Source organism: Protopterus annectens, chromosome 12.part0, assembly GCF_019279795.1.
Source record: "Protopterus annectens isolate FY-2018-M chromosome 12.part0, PAN1.0, whole genome shotgun sequence".
Taxonomy (NCBI): Eukaryota; Metazoa; Chordata; order Ceratodontiformes; family Protopteridae; genus Protopterus; species Protopterus annectens.
This window is the reverse complement of record NC_056746.1, coordinates 278894683-278919020: the sequence shown is the minus strand read 5'-3', so window position 1 is coordinate 278919020 and position 24338 is coordinate 278894683. Positions and strand designations below refer to the sequence as shown.

The window sequence follows — 24338 nt, the reverse complement described above, 5'->3', positions numbered from 1 at the left end:
TTATGCTCTATTGTGCACATTTCCTCTTCTCGACAGAATTTTCTTTCTTTTGTTGTACAACCTATTAATACCTGGGGTCCACCAAGGTGGCTTGTTTTTTGCAGTTTGATCTGGATTTATTTCGGTCTGGTACTGCTGTTTCTATGCTGTTTATATGATCATACAGGGCTTTTGTATGCACCTCTGCATAGGTCTTTGTGTTTTTTCTGGATTTGGGGGAGCTTGGAGACTAGCTATGCCATCTCTTAGCAAGGAGTAATTTACCTTTAGAAAAGTTATTAAAGTTTTTTGTGGTTAGGTGGGGACTAGTTTTACCTTTTACTTCAAGGGAGACTGCTTTATGATCTGATCTTACCAGTGAGGACATCACACCGGGGGGGGGGGGGGGGGGGCATGCAGTGCTCTCCCATATTTGTGAGTACCAGATCTAGGATAGCCGTTCCCCTAGTGGGAGTACAGACTAGCTGCTCCAGGCCATTTGAATTTACAAAGTCAAAAAATCTTTGGCCCTGCATGGTTGTGTATACCTACCAATTAATGAAGGGGTAGTTAAAATCCCCCAGGAGTATGGTATGGGGCTGGATGATGAGTGATTCTAGTAACATCAGGTATGACTTATGGGTTTTCTGGTTCACGGTGGGGGATCTGTAGCTAGCACAAATATGGTAAAGAGGCATTCCCATGGTTAGATGGACATGGATTAGCTCAAGCATCTCATATTGTTTGACCAGTTTACAGGTGTGCTTATCCTCTATGTAGACAGTAGGCGAAGTCAAATGTCCTGCAATGTTAAACTATGTGTCTGGTCACAAAAGTAAAATAAAATGAAAATCATGCACGAGAAGTGCATCATTGTTAAATAAGTTACTAAGACAAAAAAATTTTAAGGGGAAGGAGCAAACCCCATGTGGAAAATGACTGCGAAAGATTACCATAACTAATTTGATAACCAATTTGCATAAAGAGTTCAAGAAAAACATGAACAAAAACAAAACAAGAACTAAAATAATACAAGAAAACATACACAAAAGAACGTACAACCACCTTAAATATACAGTGAGCAGGAAGAAGATTATTTGACAGATATCTATTTGTTTCAAATAAAATAAAAAGAAGTTATGTACTCACCATAACATTCCATCTGTGTTATCCATTTTCATTCCTCCTCGACTGATGGGTTTGGATCCAATCCCTCGAATCGGCTCGGCTGTTGCTAAAGCTCATGGCAACCAAAAACTCTCATGCTTCTCCCTTACCCATAATGCACAAAACCCATTACCTCAGACCTTGTTTGCTGCCTTAGTAGAAAGTAAAATATGGAGAATCTATATCTAGAACTTGTACAAAAAATAAGGACATACATGTCCACTAAGCACTCATTCTTCCAGAAGCCTTAAGGAAGGGGTTGGTGGGGAGGGGAGCTGAGGAGGAATGAAAATAGACAACACATATGGAACATTATGGTGAATAGAGAACTTCTTTATCTGATGATGTCAATTTTCATTCTGTCTGCAACTGATGGGATAGAGCCAGCTACCTAATTTCCAGGGCAGACTCAAAGAAGGAGATTACTGAGCACCACAGAACCAGAAGATGCCCTTCCTCTCTAAACCAGATCTAATATGTAGGGAGTAATAAAAGGTATGGAGGGTAGCCCAAGTAGCTGCTGCACAAATTTTATCCATGGACACCCCGAATTTAAAAACTGAGGAAGTTGCCATGGATCTGGTAGAGTGGGCTCGAACAGGTTTTGTCAGATCAATGCCCAATTTGTTATAAACAAAAGAAAGAATTGGATCCAGAAACCAAGGTGGTTGAATTAAGTAAGACCAAAGGAAGGGAGATCAAATCTGTCAAGGCCAAGAAAAAGCAATGATGATGACCTTGCTCTTCAACCTTGTAGTTTTCTGAAAAAATCTGGGAATTAACGGAATGGGAAGATATGCATAAAGGAGACTGGGGGGCAATCGTGAAGTAGAGCGCCCCTTTGGGATTCCCCCTGTGGGGGGATTAGGGCAAAGTAGCTGCTATATTTGTTGTTCAGGGGGGGAATGTGAATAAATAACAGTAAGGCTTGCCCCAGTGTCGGAAGATTGTATTCTCAATCTTTTCATTGATGGACCATTCTTAAAGGTAGAAGAATGCACCTGCTCGATTTATCTGCTATCATATTGGATTTCCCCGGAATGTGCATTGCTAAAAGAAAGCGCTTGGAAGAGATCGCCCACTGCCACACTCTTAAGAGCTTCTCAACACAATTGGTAGGATTTGGTTCCTTCCCGATTACTTATGTACCAGACAACCGACATGTTGTCTGACTGTACTGCAATTGTCCCTACAGCGAGAGCATTCTGAAATATCTACAATGCTAACAGCACTGCTCTCATCTGCAAGACATTTATATACAAATTGGCCTCCTCAGGGGACCAAGTGCCTTGGACTGTCTTCCCCATATAATGCTCCCCGCACTCTAGCTGGGAAGCATCCATGGTCCCTATGGCCTTATTTTGGGAGGGGGGGGGTGAATGGATGACCTTGTAGAACATGGTCTGAATGAATCCACCATTTCATATCTCTCTTGCAGATGGGAAGAGATTCTTATCTTGCACGATATAGGTTGATAAAGAATTGACCAGTGATCAGCTAACATCTACTGAAGAATTCTCATATAAAACCTAGCAAGTGGTACCAACAGTATTGCTACTGCCATCAATCGCAGAGCCTGAAGAACCAGTCAGGCTGAAATTGAGGTGCCGCTGATTATCTTTTTGACTTTAAATCTTACAGTCTGAACTCTCAGTAATGGAAGGGAAGCAATGGTTGTCTTTATATTGAGAAGTACTCCTATAAACTCTAAAGTCTAAGTGGGTTGCAGATGGGATTTGTCTTAGTTTACGGTTATCCCACAGGAGAGAAGGTCTGGAGAACCTGGTCTTGCACATACTACTTGATGCCTGGTCAGAGCGGTAATGAAACACTCAGAATCCTTGCAGTCACAGGTGAACTGCTTCTACAGCCATGCACTTTGTAACCACCCTGGGGGCTATGGCGAGTCCAAAGGGTAGTACTCTGAATTGACAATGACTGGTTCCCAGCCAAAAGCTTAAAGTACTGTCTGTTCATCTTTATGTGACAGTATGTGCCCTGAAGGTCTATAGAGTCATCCTTGCCCAGAAATGGGAGAATGGACTGAACTGAGACCACCTGAAACTTGATTCTTTGAACTGTCTTGTTTAGTTTGGAGAGATCCAGGACTAGTCTCCAGTCCTGTTTTCTTTGGCACCAAAAAGATCCTTGAGTAAGTTCCAGATTCTATCTGGTCTGGCAGGACCTCTTGGATGACTCTTTTTCTAGCAGCTTTTATATCTGAATTGCTGCTTGTTCACTCTGACTGGGAGGAACACCAGAGATTTTCCTTGGGATTGGGGAATAAAGGGAAAAGGATATAATATAGCCTCTGGAAATATTCCTCTGCTCCCAAGCATCTTTTGTTATATCTAGCCAGGCTCTCTGGTGCAGGCATAAGAGAGTCCCTCAACTGTCTCCAGAGGTGGACAATCGGGCCTCCTTTCAGGAGCACTGGCAGGGTTTGTCAAAGAACGATTATCTAGAACCCTGGTACTGTAGGCCTCCTTTGCCACAGGGGCTTCTTCGTCTATTACAGTTCCCTCCTCTGCCTCTGGGGGAACCTCCTCCACATGTATCTTGAAAAGGACCCCAAGACTTCTTAAATCACATTTTTTAACCATCTTGTCGATCCCTGGAAAAGGTTCTTTGAGGAGTCAAAGAAAGCATACCCATAGCAGACAGGGTCTTTCAATCCTTTTCAAACCTGGACAGTGTGTCTTTTACCTTGGAGCCAAATAAAGAAATTCTGTCAAGAGCAGCACTGACGAAAAAAGACTTGAAAAACTCTGCAAACTCAGAGGCGCATCCAAGCTCGTCTCCTTATGGAAATGCCTGAACCTGCTGCCCATGTGGTTCCTTCCACTACATGAGATCAACCTCATGGATGAACTGGATATGGACTGCATGGTCATCAGCTGAAAAGTAACATATGCCTGAACTTCAGCAGAAACAGCACCAGAGAGGATATTTGATAACTCCTTCATCAAATCTCTTTGTAGCCTAGTAAAATATGCCAAATAGTTAACAGACCTCAAGGCGAAAGTCGCTGAACCATAGACATGCTTGAGAAATCTATCCATCGCCTGCAACTCCCTGTTGGGGGGGGGGGGGCAGACAGTGGAACTTTCTTCAGCTAGTTCCTTCTTGGTGGCCACCACAATGACCATGGCATCAACAGGAACTCTCTTCCCCAAAGCTTACTACCTGCCAGTGGTGCCATTATCCTGTCTGGTCTGCGAGGAATGGGTCATATGGTGTCAGGGTCCTTCCATACCCACTATGAGATCAATCAATAAAGCTCATTGGTGGGAGTAGTCATCCAGGAGGTACAGGGTTCCAGTACGAAAAGCCTCTAGGAGAACAGATTCCTCAGATATTCAGTTTGTCAGTATTAGTGTTAAACTGTTTTTTTGAAGATTTTTAACATCAGTGGTACTTGTTTATAGTGGCTAATAACTGTAAAAGTGATTGGGCAGTGTTACTTTGTGATGGTGGCAGAAAGTTTACGTTGGAGACAGGGCTTAGTATGTTAGTAATAATGAGCTCGAGTACAGTGTGTTTGGAGGAAACAAGGTTGGTTCTTTTAGCTGAACACGATCTAGGTCTATAAGGAAAGTTCCCATATCAGATGAAAGGGTGCCAAGCTAATGAAGGCTGAAGTCACCTAGAATGCTTTTTATTATTTTTGCATCAGTTAAGAATGTTACTGATGAGTGATTTGAATATATTTAGTGAAAAAGGGGGTGGCTAATAGGCTGTAGAGATCAGCAGTGGTTTGCTTTTTTTTTCTGACATGACCGTTAAAACTAGAGTCTGAGAAACAGCTTCTTCGAGCAATGACCTTTGGGTTTAGTTTATTTCTGTATGCAGTTAGAAAGTCTCCATAAGACCGTTTACCTTACCTGCCATCACTAACATACCTGCATGAGGTTAGAAAGTGTCGGTAGCTGGGGAATCTTGTTTAATCCAAGATTATATGATTGTTTTAATGTACGAGTTGTGCTGGGAGATAAAAACACTTACGTGGTCTAGTTTGACTCTGATGCTAAGGGGACTGAGCAGGGCAAAGGCCATTGTGAGGAAAAAATGGTTCTGTTATCAACAAAATTAACTCGTTAGGCCTGGAATGGATTCAATGCTACTCAGAGTATAATGTTTTTGGTGAATAGTCTGGAGGTGGTGTTTGTTGTGTTTGTGGAGAAATAAATTTGTGTTTAGTGATCCTGCGAGTGACAGGCTGATACTGAGGTAGGTTATGGTGGTGGTTTGTTAATGCATGGTGATGTGATAATGGGTTGGGCAAGTGTTTTTTTGAAGATGTCCATTACTGGTTGTATTGGGATAAAGGCAATGAAGGGAAAAGAGAAGGAGGTAGAACAGCATAAAGTTGTGGCGGTCAGGTGGTGAAGGCATAAGCAAGCAGTCAACAGGAGCAGAAAAGCCAGTGATGGATGCCTCAAGAGAGATGTTTCCTGTGAAGCCATTTCCTGTTTTACAAAAGAAAAAAACAATGGATAAAACAAAAGTGATGAGCAATTTTCAGAAAACTAGAACATTCCACAAAAAAAATGAACTGGGAACATTAAAACAAGGACATCATTTAAAAATAATTCATGTTTCTAAGGCAAAGGATGTGACAAATCTTGTGAACTGCACTGAAATCAGTAAGCACTACACAGAAAATAAATGTCAAAATTTCATTAGAAAATTATATTTAAGTGAATGACAGAACTGTACTACATATTGTCTGATACAAGTTCCTGTTTTCAAACCACCTTTATGTTGCTTCTGCTTTAATAAAAGGCACCGCAACAGTGTTGAAGGAGGGAGAAGGGGAGAAGTTAAATTATCGATAAATGAAAAAGGAAATGGTGATGGAAACCAATAAACAACATTGTATAGAATTATTTTTGACTAGGAATGCATGTAAAATGAATGAAGACTTTGTCTAACACCATTTTAAAAGGGAAGACACAACAGCACCTTGGTAAAAAAGCTGTGGGGGCTGCATTAAACAAACAGAGTAAATCAGACCCAACTTCATACAGACCCATTTTGATTTTAAGACAGGACTATAAAATGTAGCTAAAACAAAGACAACAAGGGTGTTGACATTTGTAGATAATCAGTGTGGTTTCATGGAGATGTTTTTTTATTTATTTATTTATTTTTTTTTTTGAGGGCTTTCAATAAAACAAAAAGTTTTATAAGATGTAACATAGGCTTAAATGGATATGACAAGAAAAAACTATATAAAAGTTCAACCTATCAAAACAGTGTATCCATGTAACACAAAAGCCGGAACTAAACATTTAACAAAATAGGTGTTATACATAAAAGGTAAGAATAACTTTTTATGCAATGATGCTTTCTGTAATGACTTTAAATGTCAAACGATCTCAGATAAATACAAAAATGAAAGAGTAGTGAACTATATTAAAAAATATAGAGTACAAATATCTGTGTTACAGGAGACGCACCTAGAAAGAACTGAACATTTGAATTTGATAAAGAATGGTTTTCCTGATGGCTATTCGGTGGCATACCTGGGAGAGAGGAAAAGAGGAGTACTTATATTAATTGCAAGACGAGCCACTCCATCCTGCCTGTATTCTCTAAACACAGGGTAATGAAATAAAAATGAGACAATGGCGCTCTCCTTCCTATCTGCTGAAAAGAGAGGAATTTAAGGAATGGGTAGTGGAGACAATTCAGGAGCTATTACACAGGACAGAAATTTCTTCTGAAAATATAGCTAAGGAGTGGGATAAAATTAAGGTGGAGTTTAAAATAAAAGAAAGGGAGCTATGGTTAAGAAGCAACAAGAATTATTTAGAGCGATGATGGCGAACCTATGACACGCCATGATGTTCTGGGTGGCACACCAGCATTCACCAACACACAAGTTACCAAAGAAATTGCTTTTGCATTCGGTGCTCGTATGGGGTGCATTTAATTATTTTGTGCCAGGAGCCAGTTAAACAACATTGCGGGAGAGAGAAGGCAGCTAACCTCAAAGACTATTTCAATATACCATCTCAACAGAGTCTGCAAAGGGCAGTGCTGACATTGCAGAAATGCAGCCATGAAGCGAAAACAAAGGGAATGTAGTCTGCATTTCTAAGAGTGTGCTGTTTTGCATTCCTATCAACTGTCTTCTTAATCCCTCCTAAAGCAGGCAACTTTTTACTTAATAATGACAATAATTAGATCTATAGACTTATTTTACTTCAGAAAATGTATATTAATTCACATTCATTTTTTCTGTCAGTGTCTGAAATTAATAACACTAGTACTTTAAAACCGTCCATGTCTCTTATTTCTATATATGTCCCTGATTCTGTTGAGATTTATCCCTGATGTATTGAGAGCTATGCTGTTTTCTTTTATTTATTTTATGTGTTTTTGTTTTTTTTTGGGGGGGGGGGGGCAACACGCCAGCAGAGTCCAGTTAGGCATTTTCTGAATTTCTGACATGCTGAGCCCAAAAAGCTTGCCATCCTTGATGTACAGGGACTGAAAAAATGTTAAAGTATTGAAGAATAGGGGGAATCTCACAGAACAAAAAGAGGATCAACTGCAGAATGCTAAGCAGAAAATAAGGGATTAGCTCGATAATATGCACAAGTTTAGAAAGATTGCTGTTAAGCAATTGTTTTCTGATAACAGTAGTACAGCACAAAACTTTTAGCACAACGACTCAGGCAACAGAAAGTAGAAAGGGCTCTCACCAAGCTTAGGGATCCTATAACAGGGAGGGTAACGGCAGATCCTGTAGAGGTATTAAAAATATTTCAGAAATTCTACGAAAGTCTGTGTAAAGCAGAGAAATATGGAAATCAAGGAAAGATACAAATGGAAATGTTTATGGAAGAATGAAATACAAAAAGGTTAGAGGCAGAAGACCCGCAATTACTAATGGTTAGGATAGGAGGAGAGGAGATAAAAATTAGGATGTATAACCAATCTACAGAAAAGTCCCCAATAATAGATGGCATTCCTGTGGAAGTTTAGAATCTAAGAGGGGAAAAAAACAATAAAGATCTGGAAGGTTTTGTATAACAGTATTTTAACATGAGAAGTACCAACAGCCGGGAAGAAAGCAGCGGCAGCTGTAATACCTAAAACAGGTTAAAGCTCCATCAGACCCAGGTTTATACAGGCCCATTTCAATACAAAACCATGATTACAAAGTGTTCATGTCTACAATGGCTAAAAAGTGACAAAAGTAGTACTAAAATTGATAGATCTGGATCGATGTGGTTTTGTGGAGGGGAGGCAAACATTTGACAACATTAACAGACCACTGATGATCCAAAGGAAGGCAGAATGTACGAAGATACCATATTTGTTGGTGGGTCTTGATGCAGAGAAAGTATCTGACAGAGTAAGCTGGGATTTTATGAGCAGGACAATGGAATTATTTGCATTTCCTGAAAAAATTATAAAGTTGATAAGGAGGATATATGAGGGATCAGAGGTGAAAATTAAAGTGGGTGAGGTCCTCTCTGATGATTTCTGCTTGAGCAGAGGAACCAAGCAAGCGTGTCCTCTTTCCCCTTTTTCTATATGCATTACATTTAGAACCAGTGGCAAAGAAAATGAGGGACTCAGAAATTCAAGGATATGAATTGGTATGGTAGTCAAGAAAAGCTTGCTCTATTTGCAAAGGATATTATTTTATACTCGACAAAGCCAGAAAGAGAGGGAGTACGGTGTTGCGGAGCATTTTGAGACCGTTTCAAATCTTTTTGGGATACAAAATGAATGAAATTAAAACAAAGGCAATAGCAGTAAATTATGTACACACACACACAAATTGGTTCAGCAATATCCGTATTTATGGGGACATGATAAAATGAGGTATTTAGGAATATGGATTAAAAATTATTCTGGTGTGGCAGCTAAGGACATAGGAAAAGACTAAACAAAAGACAATACAAAAACTGAGAAAATGGAAGCTTTGTTATACAGACATGGATTGTAAGATACAAGAAGTCAAAATGTTTTTAGTCCCTTTAATTTTATACACAGGTCAGGCATATTTTTAATCAACCAGAGGAGAAGTTGTGGATAGCAATTAATAAAGTGCTGAAGGACTACCTGGGAGGGGAAGACAGCAAGAGTCAAGTGGGATAAGCGGATTCTTCCAGTAGAACAGGGCAGATTGTGATTGCCCAATCTGAAGGGATATTTCAGAGCTACACAGTTAAGGCTCCTATGCATAGCACAACCAAAAAACTATAATACAAAATGGAAAGGGATGATGTTGAAACAGGGTTCAAGAAACAAAGACTGGGAATTTTGGATGCAGGCCTTTAAGGAGAAAAATAATCATACAAACTATTGTATCCAGAAAGTAGCAAAAAGTATTCCAAGAATGAAGCCGTCATGGGAATGGATAAAAAAAAATTCGACCAATAGGGAAGACTGCAATTAGAGATACAGACAATAGGCAAGAGGGGTCTGGAATTTACTGGAGTAAACTGGCAAAGGCCAAGGTATCGGGAGTATACAACTAGAGAGGGAAAAGGTAACAGAATGGGAAGAGACCAAGAATTTACTTAGACTGCATGTTAAAGACTGCCTTCCCTATCAAGGATTGATATCAGAGTATAGGCAAAAATAAAGAAATAATGGCATCCTAAACAAAAAACCAGCACTGGTAGACTTCAGTAGAATCTAGAACAGAAGCTGCTACTAAAAAGGAATAATCAGTAGAGCATAAAAAATATTGCATGACAACTACAAGAATCAATCAGAGGAGGCTAGAAAGGATCGGGAAGAGACTGGATAAGCAATTCACAAAGAAACAATGGGGGAGGATATATGTACGTCTCCCAAATATACAACAAAATTTCTAGATTTAGGATTTTTGCTTGGAAATGTTTACATAGATATTTTTATACCCCAAGTAGACTGCAGAGAATTTTCCTTAGGTATACAGCAAATGTTGGAGGTGTGACAAGGAGGAAAGAGGTACTTGGGACCACATTTTCTGGGAGTGTGGTGGGTTAGCAGACTTTAAGAGCTCCCTGCTGGATGCATTCTCAGAAATGTTGGGTGGGCGGATAGGTGTGGCAAGAGAGATGCCTTTTCTGAGCTATAATACAGAATCAGAATTGCCTAGACATGGCAAGGCCCTACTGTGTCTAATTATGGTTGCTGCCAAAAAAGCAATTACTAGAAAATGGAAATCAAAATTTAAACCAACTAAACTAGAAGTAGTGAATATAGTAACAGAGATAACACAACTGGAGCCGAGATGTTTAGAAAAAGATAGGCGCAAACTACACAGGAAAAAAAATGGAAATTGTGGAAACAATACATACATGGGAGGAATTAGGTTTAAAAGAAGGTAGGACTTAAATCAGCTATGTAATGTTTGACTGAAAATGACTGGGTAGATTGTAGGTGATGTACAATGTTTGCAAATGGAAGTCTGTCCCTATGGTTTGTGATGCAAAATGCTTGCAACTAGGATTGTGTTGGTGTCCTTAGTTTTCATTTATATAAATGCATGATTACTAAACCATTACTTACGATATAGGCAAAGATTTTTTTTTTAAAACAAGGAACAGGAATTGAATAATTTATGTAAAACTGCTTAGATTATATGATGTATAGCAACATGTGAAATATAATGTTTTTTAATGGTTAATGTTAATACAGTTTGATTACTTTCATACAATTGCAGATTTGCCTATGTCACAAGCGGTACCTCAATAAAAGTGCGTTTAAAAACATGGTTTTATGGAGGAAAGGAAAAAATTGACAACGTTACTGGAACAATGATGACTAAGAGGGAAGCAAAAAGCAAGAAAATTCTGCTACTGTTAAACTGGTGGGTCCGATGCAGAGAAAGCATTAGATAGAGTGATCTAGGATTTTGAGTAGAGCGATAGAGCATTTGCATTTCCTGACAGAATAAGGTTAATTGGGAGGGTATACAAAGAGTCAGAGGCAAGAATTAAAGTGTGTGTGTGTGTGGGGGGGGGGAACCTCTTCAACAAGCTGTGTTCTAACAAAGGAAACGGCAAGGATGCCCTCTTTCTCCTTTACTTGCTTTATATTTAAACCAACTGACAGAGAGATTACAGAACTCTCACATTCAAGGATACAGTGGCTACAGTAGATCAAGAACTCCATCCACAACCCTGTTTTCCCATTTTTTGCACATGGGGTCGGATTATCACTTCAGCAGTGACAATCCTCTAGATCCAAGGATTATACCACTGGGTGGCTATGGTAAATTTAAGAAAAATGGGCGTTATTTGCAGGTATTATTATTATGAACTTGCTAAATCTAGAAAAGGACATTTAAATGGTGTGGAATATTGAGACAGTTTCAAGTCTTTTCAAGCTACAAAATCAAGAAGATACAATAAAAGCTATAGCAGTTAAGTATGGACACTCACACAAATTGGTTCAGCAAGACCTGCATTCACGGCAAAATGTTAAGATGAAGTATTCAGGTGTAAAGATTTAAAAAGATTCTGTTTTGACAGCTAAGGATATTTGGGAAAAGACTAAACAAGAGAATTCAAAACTGAGAACCTGGAAGATCTTGACTATGGATAGCAAAATATAAGCAATGAAACTTTTTCAGTCCTATTAGTTTTATCCACAGATCAGACATTTTTTTTAAATCAACCAGAAAAAACATTGTGAATAAAAAGAGTTGATTTGGGAGGACTACAGGGTAAAAGTGGGATGAGTTAAGCAACCCCATGAACAAGGTGATTGAGGATTACCTGAAATGAATGGATACTTCAGAGCTATGAAGTTAAGGCTAACAGACATAACGAAAGCAAAAGGTTATGGTGAAATCTGAAAGGGATGCTCGAGAAATAAGAGGAAACTGACAAAGGAACCAAAGTATTGGGAGCAAATAAGAGAGGTAACAGAATGACAGGGGGTCAAGCAGAAGCTTGGAGTACAGAGTAGAGACTGCCTTCCCTACCAGAGATTAATTTCAGAGTATAGGCAAATAGAAAGGGATAGGTGAGTGCTAAGCAAAAGACCAGCTCTGGTAGAGTTTTTACGCTAAACTAGAACAAGAGTTGCTGTTAGAGAGATTGTTAGTACGGCATATAAAATATTGTATGATAAGTATAACAATCAAAACTGGTTAGAAAAGATTAGGAAGTTAAATTAGAAAGGCAGTTTACAAAAGGAACAATGGGAGGCCAGGTAACTAGGAACATTTATTTTCCTTTTTTGGTGGGGAAGTGCAACAAGTTTGCAGAATTTAACAATTCCCTACATAGTACTTCATTAGAAATGTTGGAGGAGGAAATGACTAACTAAGGAAAAGATTATCCTGGGTCAAGACACTGAATCTGAATTACCTATACAGTGAGACCTTAGTAAATTTAATGCAAACAGCTACCAAAAATGCAATCACTAGAAAATGGAAATCAAAATCTAAATAGCTGTGAAGTAAAATATGAATATGGCAAAAGAGATGAAAAGAACTGGAGGCAAGGTCTTTAGAAAGGACAAATCATGTTACTTTGCTCCCTGCATTACTAATGGACACAGGCACCCCCTACATGCCTTATCCTGTGCATAGGTCCCCTCAAATTATCTGATCTCAGTTACTCTGTGGCTAAAGAGTTTGTGTGTGTGTATATATACATACATATATATATATATATATATATATATATATATATATGCACACACACACACACACACACACACATATATATATATATATATAAAACAAACACACACAATTGTTTTTCTGGGTGAGATGCCCCCTTTTGGGAAAGTAGTAGTACCAAAGGAGGGGGAATTTCAATTCTGAATCATGACTACCAAGTATTTACCACAATTTTAGAAAAGTAGTAGTCAAAAATATTGCTGAGAATAGAAGATTTGGATCAGTGTAGGCAAAAATTTGACAATGTTAACAGAACCCTCAGGACTGAAATGGATGAAATATATTAATGATAGCAGGTTGAAGAAAGCAGTTGGCACAGTGAATACAGAAATTATGAAGAGATAATTTTACACATTTGGGTTTCCATAAACACATAAATATTAATATTTAAACATCTGCAGAAGTGCTCAACTACAGTAAAATGTGCTGATGATCTGTCTAAAGTGTTTATAACCTTACAACAGGAAATGGAGAAGATTATCCAATCATCATTATTCTCTGCTTTTTATTTAGTACCAATAACCAGGGATATAAAACAAAACAAATCAAGCACAGCTGGATATAAATGGAGAACTACTAATGAGAAAGTGTGGATAATAAAAAAAAATAAATGGCAAATTTAAATATCGCAACAATACAGCAGGATGTAAAGCAAATGAAACAAAAAAGACTGGAGTAAATTAGCTTAAGCAGCCAGTTCGAATAGAAGGTTGGCTAGGGCTTACATTAAAATAGCAATATAACAATAAGGAACTGGGTGTCTAAGCGGAGATCGTAATAAAAGGTTCATGTAAAAAAAGTTTTACATAGTCTTAAGGGTGCAATGGGCATGTGATTCTCGCCAATACGAAAAGAAGATATAGCTACTAATTGTACTCTGATAGCTATTACCCCACTATTGCCTGGAATAGGCTCCCACTAGAAATCAGGACCCTTACACACCCTAAACAATTTAAGACAGCCACCAAAGAGCACTTTAAAAAAGTCACTGGTCCTGCCACTGCACTCTCCCTCCTTAAACATCCCCTACTTCTCACCCCTTAATCTACTTTCTGCCCTTAACTCACTCTTCTCACTAGCTCGCTCTAATATTCCTCGACTACACTAGCCCTTTCTAATATTCATCGACCACTCTTTCTACTGTCTTATAAAAATAAGTGGCTAGGAGGATGACTGTGATCTTCTTTGTCGGGGCCTTTTGTAAAAATTTTGGAGTCAGAGGAATGTGAGGAAAGACTTAAAGGAGTATGAGAAGGCAGCAATTGTGGGGAAAGACTTAAAGGAGTATGAGAAGGCAGCAATTGTGGGACAGAGCACCCCTTGGTGCCCCCCTTGAGGGGGATCGATCAGAGTGAAAAATTTGTTAAAACTTGGTGTTGTGGAAAGATGCAAAGAAATTGCAACAACATTGGTCCCAACAGCTGAATATCTACTACGTGACAGGATGGAGAGTCCACTTGTGAGGGAGAAGGATAGGTATGCTGAATCTGTCCGCCAGCACAGTGGACATGCCCACAACACGCACTGCTTTTAGAAAGCGATGAGAAGATATTACCCACTGCCACACACACACACACACTCAGTTTCTCGACACAATGGATAGATCTGGTTCCTCCATGTTTGTTGACGTACCAGAGGACTGCCAGACAGTCTGCCTGGATATATATCACATCTAAGGGAAACGTGTCCTGAATGATGTTTTCCTCACAAAAAACTATTTAAGTAACATAGGTCCAGAATTGACCTGAGGTCCCAATCTTTCAAAAGGAGAGAAAATCTTTTGGGGGCTGAAAAAGTGGTGTGGAAAAGAATGAAGTAGCCTCTGGTTATTATCTACTGCACCGTTTAGTCTTGAGTAATGGCTGTCCAGGTTATTGGGAGCAGGGATAAGTGCCTCCGATTGCCTCAAAAGTGCAGCAGTTGGGCATCTGCTCAGAAGTGCTGAAAGGGCTTCTCAAAGAAGGAATCTCTGAAGCTCTGATTTTGCAGAACACCTCTGCCCTTGGGGAAACGTCCAGTGTAAGAGCTCGCCCTTTACCACAGGGGCCCCTCTCTCCAGGCATATCAGGTATAAACCCCTGTGAATTGCAGAACCAAATATTCGTACTACCTTTTTGATTCCTAGAGAAGATTCCCTGAGGAGTGGAAAACTTAATCCCTACAGCAAAAAGGGATTTGCCCTCCTTTTCATTTCTAGACATCATGTCCTTCACTTTATGACCAAAGAGTGTTGCTCCATCATGGGGGCTTTCACAAAGGATGTATTAATATGTTCCACAAAGTTGTATAGATTCATCCAAGCATTTCTCCTAATGGACATGCCTGTGGCAGCTGCTCTAGACACACCCCTCATTGACACTGGATATGAATTGCATAGAAATATTGGACAAGGACTGGAGGGTGGCCAGCTGTGCATCAATGGACCTCCTTTGATCTGAAGGGTTGATACCTGGGAAACTTTTAGAAATGTCTTTGGCGTGTGCATGATTTCAGAGAGATTTGACCAAACAGTTCAAAGCTCTTACTGAGAAAGCAGATGCAATGCGGATTAGTTTCCCAAATCTATTCAGCACACAAGCCTTCTTGTTCAGTGGATGGACAAAGGAACGTTCTTCTCTTAGTTCCTTCTTGGTACCTGCCCCCACCACCAGAGTTTGTGGCCGGGCATGGGTTCAGCTATATCAGACACTTTTCCAAGCCCACGTAGAGGTCAGGTCTAATCATCTCATCCACATACATGGCCACCCAAAACACAGATGGGCCAGAATCAAAACCCTCAGTGAAGACAGACTCTTCTGGAGAAACTGGCTGTGAAGACCACCCCACTAAGTAGAGCAATAATTTCTCCAAACAAAATGTTCACAAAGAGAGATCTGTGGGAACCTTCTCCTTCAAAGTCAGTACCAATGGAGACTGATTATGAAGAGAATCTAGGTGCTTCTTTTTGCACATGTGTTTATGTACCTTTTTCAGTGGGAAACTCTGGAGAGGACGCAGAAGCTGAGGTGGTCTTTTCCATAGGAACTGGTGTGAGACTTTCAGCCACTGGTTGTCCCGATGGAACAAGAACAGCAGGGCAGAACCCTGGGTGATCCTTTGGGGTTGGGGCAGATCCAAACTCAAGGAGATAGTACTCCCTAATTCTAGGCAGAAAACGCTCTCAAAAGCCAAACGCAACACAGGTCTGTAAATCCAAGTTCTAGGCACCGAAATCCACGAGAAAGACTCAACCCGAGACATCACATGGGTAGTACCAAAAGCCGATATTGGAGCAAAACTACATTATGCCAAAACTTCAAGAGGAAAGAATAGTTCCAAATACTGAAACTACCATGTCGGAGTCAACACCAACCACTTGGCTTTGAGTCTCAGACTACTCTAAAGCAGTCAACCTCAACTAAAACAATGAACTCATACTCATTGGCATCAAGAAATTAAACTTAGGCTCCGATACAGACCTGACCAAGATGGAAGTCCGGTCCAAGGATCCTGATCCAAAAGGCAGGATCAGAGAATGAACAACCACTGGGGGTACGGAAGAAGATGCTCCCTCACCTCCAGCAGAGACATGAGCCGGGAGGACTCCCAATTAGATCTGGGTCCAAAGGAATCGCCTTTTCATCTTGTTCAATTCTGATTCAGTTAGGCTTCTAGAAGACCCGGCTGATCAGAAGAATGAAGCAGTACACAGAGGGCTCTAGAGTATTGGTTTCACTTTTTCTTACAAGACCACGGAATGGAGCATAGGTTCATACTAGGCTATCTGCCCTAGGGCATTTATAAGCCTAGCCAGAGTGTGTGTGGCTTTCACCACCCCTTAGGATGAGAATACTATACCCATTAGTTTGCTGTGCCTCTGTCCAGCAGTGACACAGAGATGATTCCCGGGGTAAACCTATGATCTCCCATCCACTCGTCAAGATTTCTCTTGAACAGTGTCAGTGAGGGGCTCTGCCTCACATGGACTGGGATTCTGTTCCATAGTGTAGGGAGTCTCTGGGTGATGAATCTGTCCCTCCAGCACATCCTATTTATATCCGTGTTGAGGTTTAAGTCTCTTGCTCTCGTGGCTCTGGTGGATTTGGATTTTTTGAGGTGGAGCATGTCCATTAATTCCGGGTTGGACATGGCCTTGTATGTCAGGCACAGATCACCTCTGAGCAGACGGTATGCTATTGAATACAGCTGGAGTTTCTTCAGTCGGGCATCGTATGACATATGTTTGAGCCCCTTTATCCTTTTGGTGAGGAACTTTTGGGGTCTTTCCAACTGCTGCAGGTGTCGGGTAAGGTACATTCCGAATGGGGCGTTGTACTCAATCATTGGTCTGATAAGTGAAGAGTACAGGGGTACAATGACCTCTCCTGATCTGGATGTGAATCCCTTCATGATCAGGTGGGCAATGTAGAAGGTCTTCCTAACCACTTTGGCAATGTGAGTGTCAAAAGAGAGGTTACTGTCAACTTGGGTCCCCAGGTCCCTGATAACTTTTTCCATGTTTAATGGATTACCACCTATGTGGTAATCAGGGGTTACCTTGTTTTTCCCAAAGGGTATGACTATACATTTTTTGGCATTTAGCTTAAGGCCATAGGAGATACAGGCTCCAGAAAGAACACCGGAGTGTTGGATGTGATGAGTATCGGATCCAAGGAGAGTGCTGGCTCTCCCAGGGTTTCTCTAATTTTGAAGCCGGATCAGAGGAAGATGAACAGTCGGGCACCTCTTCCTTGGGGGTTCAGACATCTTTTACTCTTTCTGCCTGTTTTTTTCCCTTTAGGTTTTGAATAAATAGAATGCACACTCTCTCCCATTGAGGTTAAAAGAAGCCTTTTCAGAATCAATGTTTCTTTTCTCAACAATAGTCAGCTGTCTGAAAGCTTCACAGATGGAGCAGGAGGTCTCCAGGTCTGTGAGGCACAAGCAATAAATACATTTATCACGTGTCTTTTGTTGGGTAGCTTGGGAGCACAATCTGCACACTTTGAAACTGAATGGTTTATCTGACATCCTAAAAATAGAAAATGTAGCAGGTAAGAAGAAAAACAACATACACAAAAAAAAATATTATATATCTAAATACACTGCAGTATTTTTTTTTGCAAAAGATGACGTAGAAGTTGCTCAGCACTCAAAGCAAAGAACAAAAATGCAGTTAGGGGAAGGGCAAATAAGTAAACTATCCTACCTCTAATTTTAAAAGATTATGATATACAGAAAACCAAAAAAATAGAATAAGAATACTTCTCTCCTAAGAATACTAAGAGATCCGTCCTAGGATTGTTCCGGCAGACGAGATCTGTGGTATTTCAGGTAACACAAAGGATTACTATTTAGAGTAAGGGAAAGAGAGCCTGAGCACTGGATTCAAAAGCTTGAAAGTAAAGGAAATCGGATGCAAAGACATGTTGAGGAACAGATGGAAAAGACACCAGAACACGTGCTACAAACATGAAAAAGAATTGCTATCGTTAGTACTGACATTAGCTAAAAAGGTTATAAATTAGTAAAAGGAAAACTTCAAAGAAAAATCATCAATAAGAAAAATAAAATCTAAAACTATTAGAGATTAGAATCAGAACTTCAATGTAAGGGAAAGTGCTGTGTGGGATGCTGTATTGGAATTTGAGCTTGAGGAGGATGTTTACATAAAACACTAAGATCTACTTCTGTTTAACAAAGTAAATTAATTCCAATACAAGTCAATGGTCCAATCAATTAAGACTTATACAAGTGTAAATAAAAAAAAGTATATACTGCCACTACATCATTGCTCTCGAATTAAATTGTTTAATTGATTTTGTTTAAAAGAGCAAAGTTAAGCAACGACCATCTGACACGACTGTTTTACTAGTACTACAGAAACACACAGTTTGTAAGAGCATAGAGTCAGATTCTTTAGAAAGCTTAAATACTATATCTCTCCCACCATGGATAATAACCTGGCACCCTCCCACAGCTCATGCAATCAGCTAAGATCTAAAGATGGAAATCCCCCACTACAGTACTCACCCTCTTCTCATCATCAAATTAGTATTTTCTAGAAAGTTACACACCAGTATTTGTTCAAAAACTTCACAGTCCTGTTACAATTACAGAACTATCATCAGTAACAGACATTGTGTCCTATAATTGTGATTATGCTGCTGTTTTTCATTTAGAACTGTTTGCATACAAGATGTAATAATTATGTCCATGTTTTTATTATATTCTTATGCATGTACAGTAATTCCCATGCTGAACTTAAAGATGGCCCATCTGCATCAGTGTTGCGCCCCAGTTAACAAATGAAAAACACAATACAATTTTATGTTAACCTTCTGAGCAAACTACTTCCCCTAGTAAACCAAACATGCTACTTTGTAATGAATTTTGTTTTTGTAATTTAATGCTAAGCACCCAGGTTGTGTGTAATTACCCGAACAACAAAACAGAAATAAAAAACGGCTGTAAGCCAGCACCCAAAAAATTTAATAAATCTTAAAGACAAGTAAAACAGATCAAATCAATACTGCTACCTGCACAGATACTAGAGCAGCAACTACAGCATATTATGCAAACTTTCAAAAAACACCATAAATACTGCTACCTTAACCAATAAGGGAAATCAGCGTGACCAGACAACTACAAAAAATCTCAGGGAACAAGAAGATGGGGAGAGGGTATGAAATATTACCTACTTCAACCTATAGAATTCATTAAGTCTTGATGAATTATACACAATTACAAACAAAGGGTACAGGAAAGCAAAACAAAAAATGTGTTACCTTTACAAAAAATGTTAACTGTTAACCCTAGAAATAGCATTTTCTGTATAAAAAAACAAATGTATACAAATCCACTACATAAAGCAATCAAAAAGTTCACAAAAACATATGGTAAACCAATAAACATGCAAGCAACGCATTCAGCATGACTGAAAGCAATCAGACATATTCACTATGTAAACAATTAAAATTTCAATAAAAAGCATGTTAAGGTTGATTAATCATATAAGCAACATTTAGCAAGACTGACAAAAAAAACAGACAGTGTGTAAACAATTAAGAATTCCATGAACAGCATGTTAAAGATGATTGGGCGGATACATTACTTCAAACAGAAGAAAAGTGTGTAAATATCCAAGTTTAACTACAATGAAAACAGGCTCAAAAATATTAATACATTAAAACAGCAGCACTAAAAATGTGGCATTTAACATTTTCAACAGTTGGTAACAATTTGGCTTGTACAAAATGGAAAGTATTTTTGAGATTTCTTTTTTTTTTGCATGCAGTTTGAATAAAATACTTTGCACACAATCTAGGTATCCTGAATTTTTTTCTTAACCCAGCTGAATAAGCAAAGAAAACTGTAACAACTGTAATTCAGTGCCAGTACTGCAAGATGAACACAAGTGTGTGCATGGAACAAATCTACAATGATCATCTTCTGACAACAAATGTAAATAAGCTGCTTCTGACCCCACAGATAAGACTAACTCCCAAGTTCTACTTGGCAAACCTTTTTGAATTCAATGGGCAGCCAATCACAATGAAAACTAGATGACAGACATTCCTTTATGACCATAAAGCATCATGTACCTGCCTGACATAAAGGGCATCTCTATTATTTCTTAACACCTACTTGACCCTTTTTCTTTAGGCATAGATGATACCCATCATTTAGTGTTCCCTCTGGAGTCACTAATCAGTCTTTAGCTGTCACCTATATGCACCTCATCACCAGTTTTAATTGCAATGTACACTCACAGTAACTCAAATTATTGACGTAAATAATCAATTTTCAGAACTTTACAAGACATCCAAAACTCAAACTGCACGTTTTTTTTTCTAAAATGTAAGCATCTGCCCACACTGCCCTCTGACAACAACACTGTTTAAAAGTGAAATGTGCAGCAATACTGATATTTATTAACTTTTCAAACACACAAAATATTGTACAGACTTGTAGTAAGCAGCAAATAGGAGACATTTCAAAAGGATAAAAATGACAGCAATTAAAATGCAAAAAAGTCCTAAAACTCTAACTTAATAGATAAATCATCATACATATTTATATTATATATATATATATATATATATATATATATATATATATATATATATATAAAAACAGCATCATATTCATTAATTCACTCACTGAATACTATGAAAGCTCACTTTATCCAGAGTTATAAAGAAGCTGGAACCTATTCCAACATGGTAAATAATTCTTGTCAAGATACCAGTCAAAGGATACAGAGACACACCCACAGACAAAATGCACACCTACAAAAACTAGGTAGATTCCCAACTAACCCACATCAAAACATTAGGAAGTGGGAGAAAACCATCACAAACATTGCATGCAAAAGACTACCTAACTCAGGTTACACGGCTTTCCTTTTGTTGTACAAGTGCATTTGACACGACAATACTTATATGTACCTACTATACTGGCTTGATCCAAACTGATGTAAAACTGCAATAATGTAAAACAATCAATGCAAACACACAAAAACAATTGCAACTCTTAAAGAAAGTAAATATACCAGCTAATTAAAAAATGCACCCATACAATGGTTCTCATCACAAGATGCGCTTTGGTCCAGTGGGATTAAACTAAATCTAAAAAACATTAAATTCTAACATAGCACTAAAAAATGGGGAACGTCTTAACAGAACTAATGTTTCCAGTGTAAGTTTTCTTCACAGTTATCAGAAACAGACTATTAACTCTACTTACAAAACATACTGTTTTCTTTCTATTACAACTGTTCTACCACAAAATTAATAATCTTAAAAAAGAAAACAAACTATGCATTTCAAAATGCTCATCTGGTTGTACTCATTACAGAAAAATAAAAGTTATAAAACTAAACAACTTGTTTATCAATAGTGAATGATTTCACACATCAATAATCCCACTAACCCACCAGCAACTTTCCAGTTCTTCCATGGTAATTATTCCCATACTCTTATCAAACGTGCAATTTAATAACTTTATTATACGAAGCCAAAAGAATCAAAGCACTTAAAATTTCAAATAAAAAGACATTTTCTTAAAATATATGCTCCCACATCACCATGTCCTGTAATAGGCAAGCATTTGTGCAGGATGCAAGGATATACAAACCAGACACAGACTATCAAGTCTTACTACATACAAGAGATATTCATACTACCCTCACTACCAAACATTAAATGTGGGTGCATAAACAAAGCACAAAATATACAGTGAGGCTGCCTCTCTTTCACCCACTGTTATATCCCCAAACTAAGTCCAGCACACTGCACATCATTGCAGATAACACTCACATTCCTGACAAGAAGATATACTGCTTGTATAAAATGAATGCAAAACAACTGTACTGTTCTGCATAAAGACACTGTCCAACTGCAGCAGGAACATTTCTGGCTTGCCAAAAGAAAAAGTATTAGGACTTCTACACACCTAGTCTGCTCATTTGTAGTATAAATGAACTACATACAAGATCTGGGTTTCATGTAAACTCATTAATCAAATCACTTAAAAGGTGAAAAATATGAGCCACAGCCCTATTAGGTTCAAAGCCTGACAAAAAAAAACTTAAAAATTCTGCCAAGTGTATACGTCAAGCCCTCTTAAAAGCATCACTGGAGAAATAAATAAATGCATCAGAATGTATTTCATCTGTCCAGAGTCCTTAAGTTCTGAGGTCTCAAATTAAACTTGCTTTTTTCATGACAAAATATCTATTACACAGGATAGATAAGCATAAAAATATGCTCCAATTACAGAAACACACGTCAACAATACCACTAACTCATCCACAGAGATATCTTCTGCTTAGACAGTGTTTGAATCACAGAACTGAAAGAACAACACGTCCAGTCAAGAAAGAGCACTAAAGCTTGCGTTTCCAGTGTGACCTGTGTCCACAATTTCAAAATGACAAGTTTTCAATGTTTAACAAAAATCAACACCAGTTAACATCTGAAATGGAAGCTACTAAAGTAGTCTAGACCAAACACAAGAGAATGTGGAGCAACAGCGCCTGTGGTTGGGCAAATAAACGTTTACTACTACAATCCAATGCATATAATTATACTGACATCAGCTTATTGTCTTAACCCCAAACAATCATATAAAATTTATAAACAACACTCCTATGTCCAAGCCATGAATGACACACCCACCTCAGCGGTAGCAAATCTGTAACAACATGCACACCAACACACACATTAACGACACGCCCCCTACACCCACCCCGATCTTTTTCTGGGATCCGCCTTACCTTCGCTGGCTGACAGTCCAGGCGAGTTCAGTTTGGGTCGTTTTGGGTTCGATGGGCCCTCCAGTAGGTTCTCAGCCATTTTACTCGTAAAGTGCCCGCTCGACCCCCGTGCTTACAGCAGCGGAAAGGATGCTGGAAGTAGGAGCTGTCAGCGAGTAGAAATATAAGGTGGGACACAGAGTCCCCCTACACGGGGGAAAATTCACTGCACAATTGCCCGTACAAGACACAACAGAAGACACTTAGAAACAAGGCGCGAGTCTCCCCGCGAGATGCGGGGGGTTGACGTTTCTCTCACGGAGACACCGATAGGGAGCGACCGCGAGCACCCAATCTCAGTGACGGATCGTGAGCGCCCCACCGTGCCTCGGAAAGAGCTCCACAACCCCTGAGAGCAGCTCTACCGAGACACCCAACACCCACATCTTCGGCCCGGCCAGAACTACATTTAACCCCTTGAGTTGCACGTAGCCGGCCACTACGTTCTGAGTAGCTGCCCTTGACTCAATCAGGGCGCATCTTTGCACTTCCTTACACCGGTACAAATATATTTCCTATTAGACATATATATGTGTCTGTACTGATGTATGTTTATCTTCACTGAGGAACGGTAAGTAGGTTCAAAGCAGCTTGTAATTTGACAGATTCACTAGAGTCTGAAGCGTCTTCTGTTACCGTTCCCGTTACGTTCCGCCACCGCTGTCGCTACGAGGGGAAAAAAAAAAAAAACAATGAGCGCAGCTCCCTAGTGCCCCCCTTATCGCGGACTGCCGCTCGCAACCACCGTTAATCACTTCCTGTCAGTCCAAATCTCCATTTTGCGCACCAGGTACGTTCAGAATGACAGTCGCTGCACTCCTGTGGGGGGTCCTTATCGTTACGGAGTTATTTTGGCCTTTCGATTCCAAGGAAATTGCTCCTGAAATCCCGACTCCAGTACGACAAGATGGCGGCTGTTGATTCCTCAATTAAAAAAAAAAGTTTTTTTTCTTTTTTCCCCCAGACAGGAGGGGGAGTGGAAGGGGCGTGTTTTGTGAATGCGTGTGTACGCGTAGGACGCGTGAGCAACGCCCACCAACGCGGAAAGGTCTATTCTTCAGGGTATTTTTTTGGTGGCTTTTTTTGAAGAATTGTAGAAGGAAGCTGCGTGACACTTGATGAGTTTACAACTGAGTAATATCTTACAGTAGCTCTCTGCGCAAAAAATCTGGACTAAGCCTGAAATATATATATATATATATATATATATATATATATATATATATATATATATATATTGGGGGA

At 39.2% G+C, this 24338-nt stretch overlaps 1 protein-coding gene across 1 annotated transcript in view; it reads right to left on the bottom strand.

The window, feature by feature from the left end:
• Positions 1-24045, bottom strand: part of LOC122816509 (CREB binding protein) — a gene marked incomplete in the record, with an annotated part of 4149155 nt that extends 4125110 nt beyond the window's left edge. Inside the window, 1 exon segment of the mRNA XM_044089341.1 lies at positions 23055-24045. Coding sequence (XP_043945276.1) covers positions 23055-23133 — 79 coding nt within the window.
• Between the last annotated feature and the right edge of the window lie 293 nt (positions 24046-24338).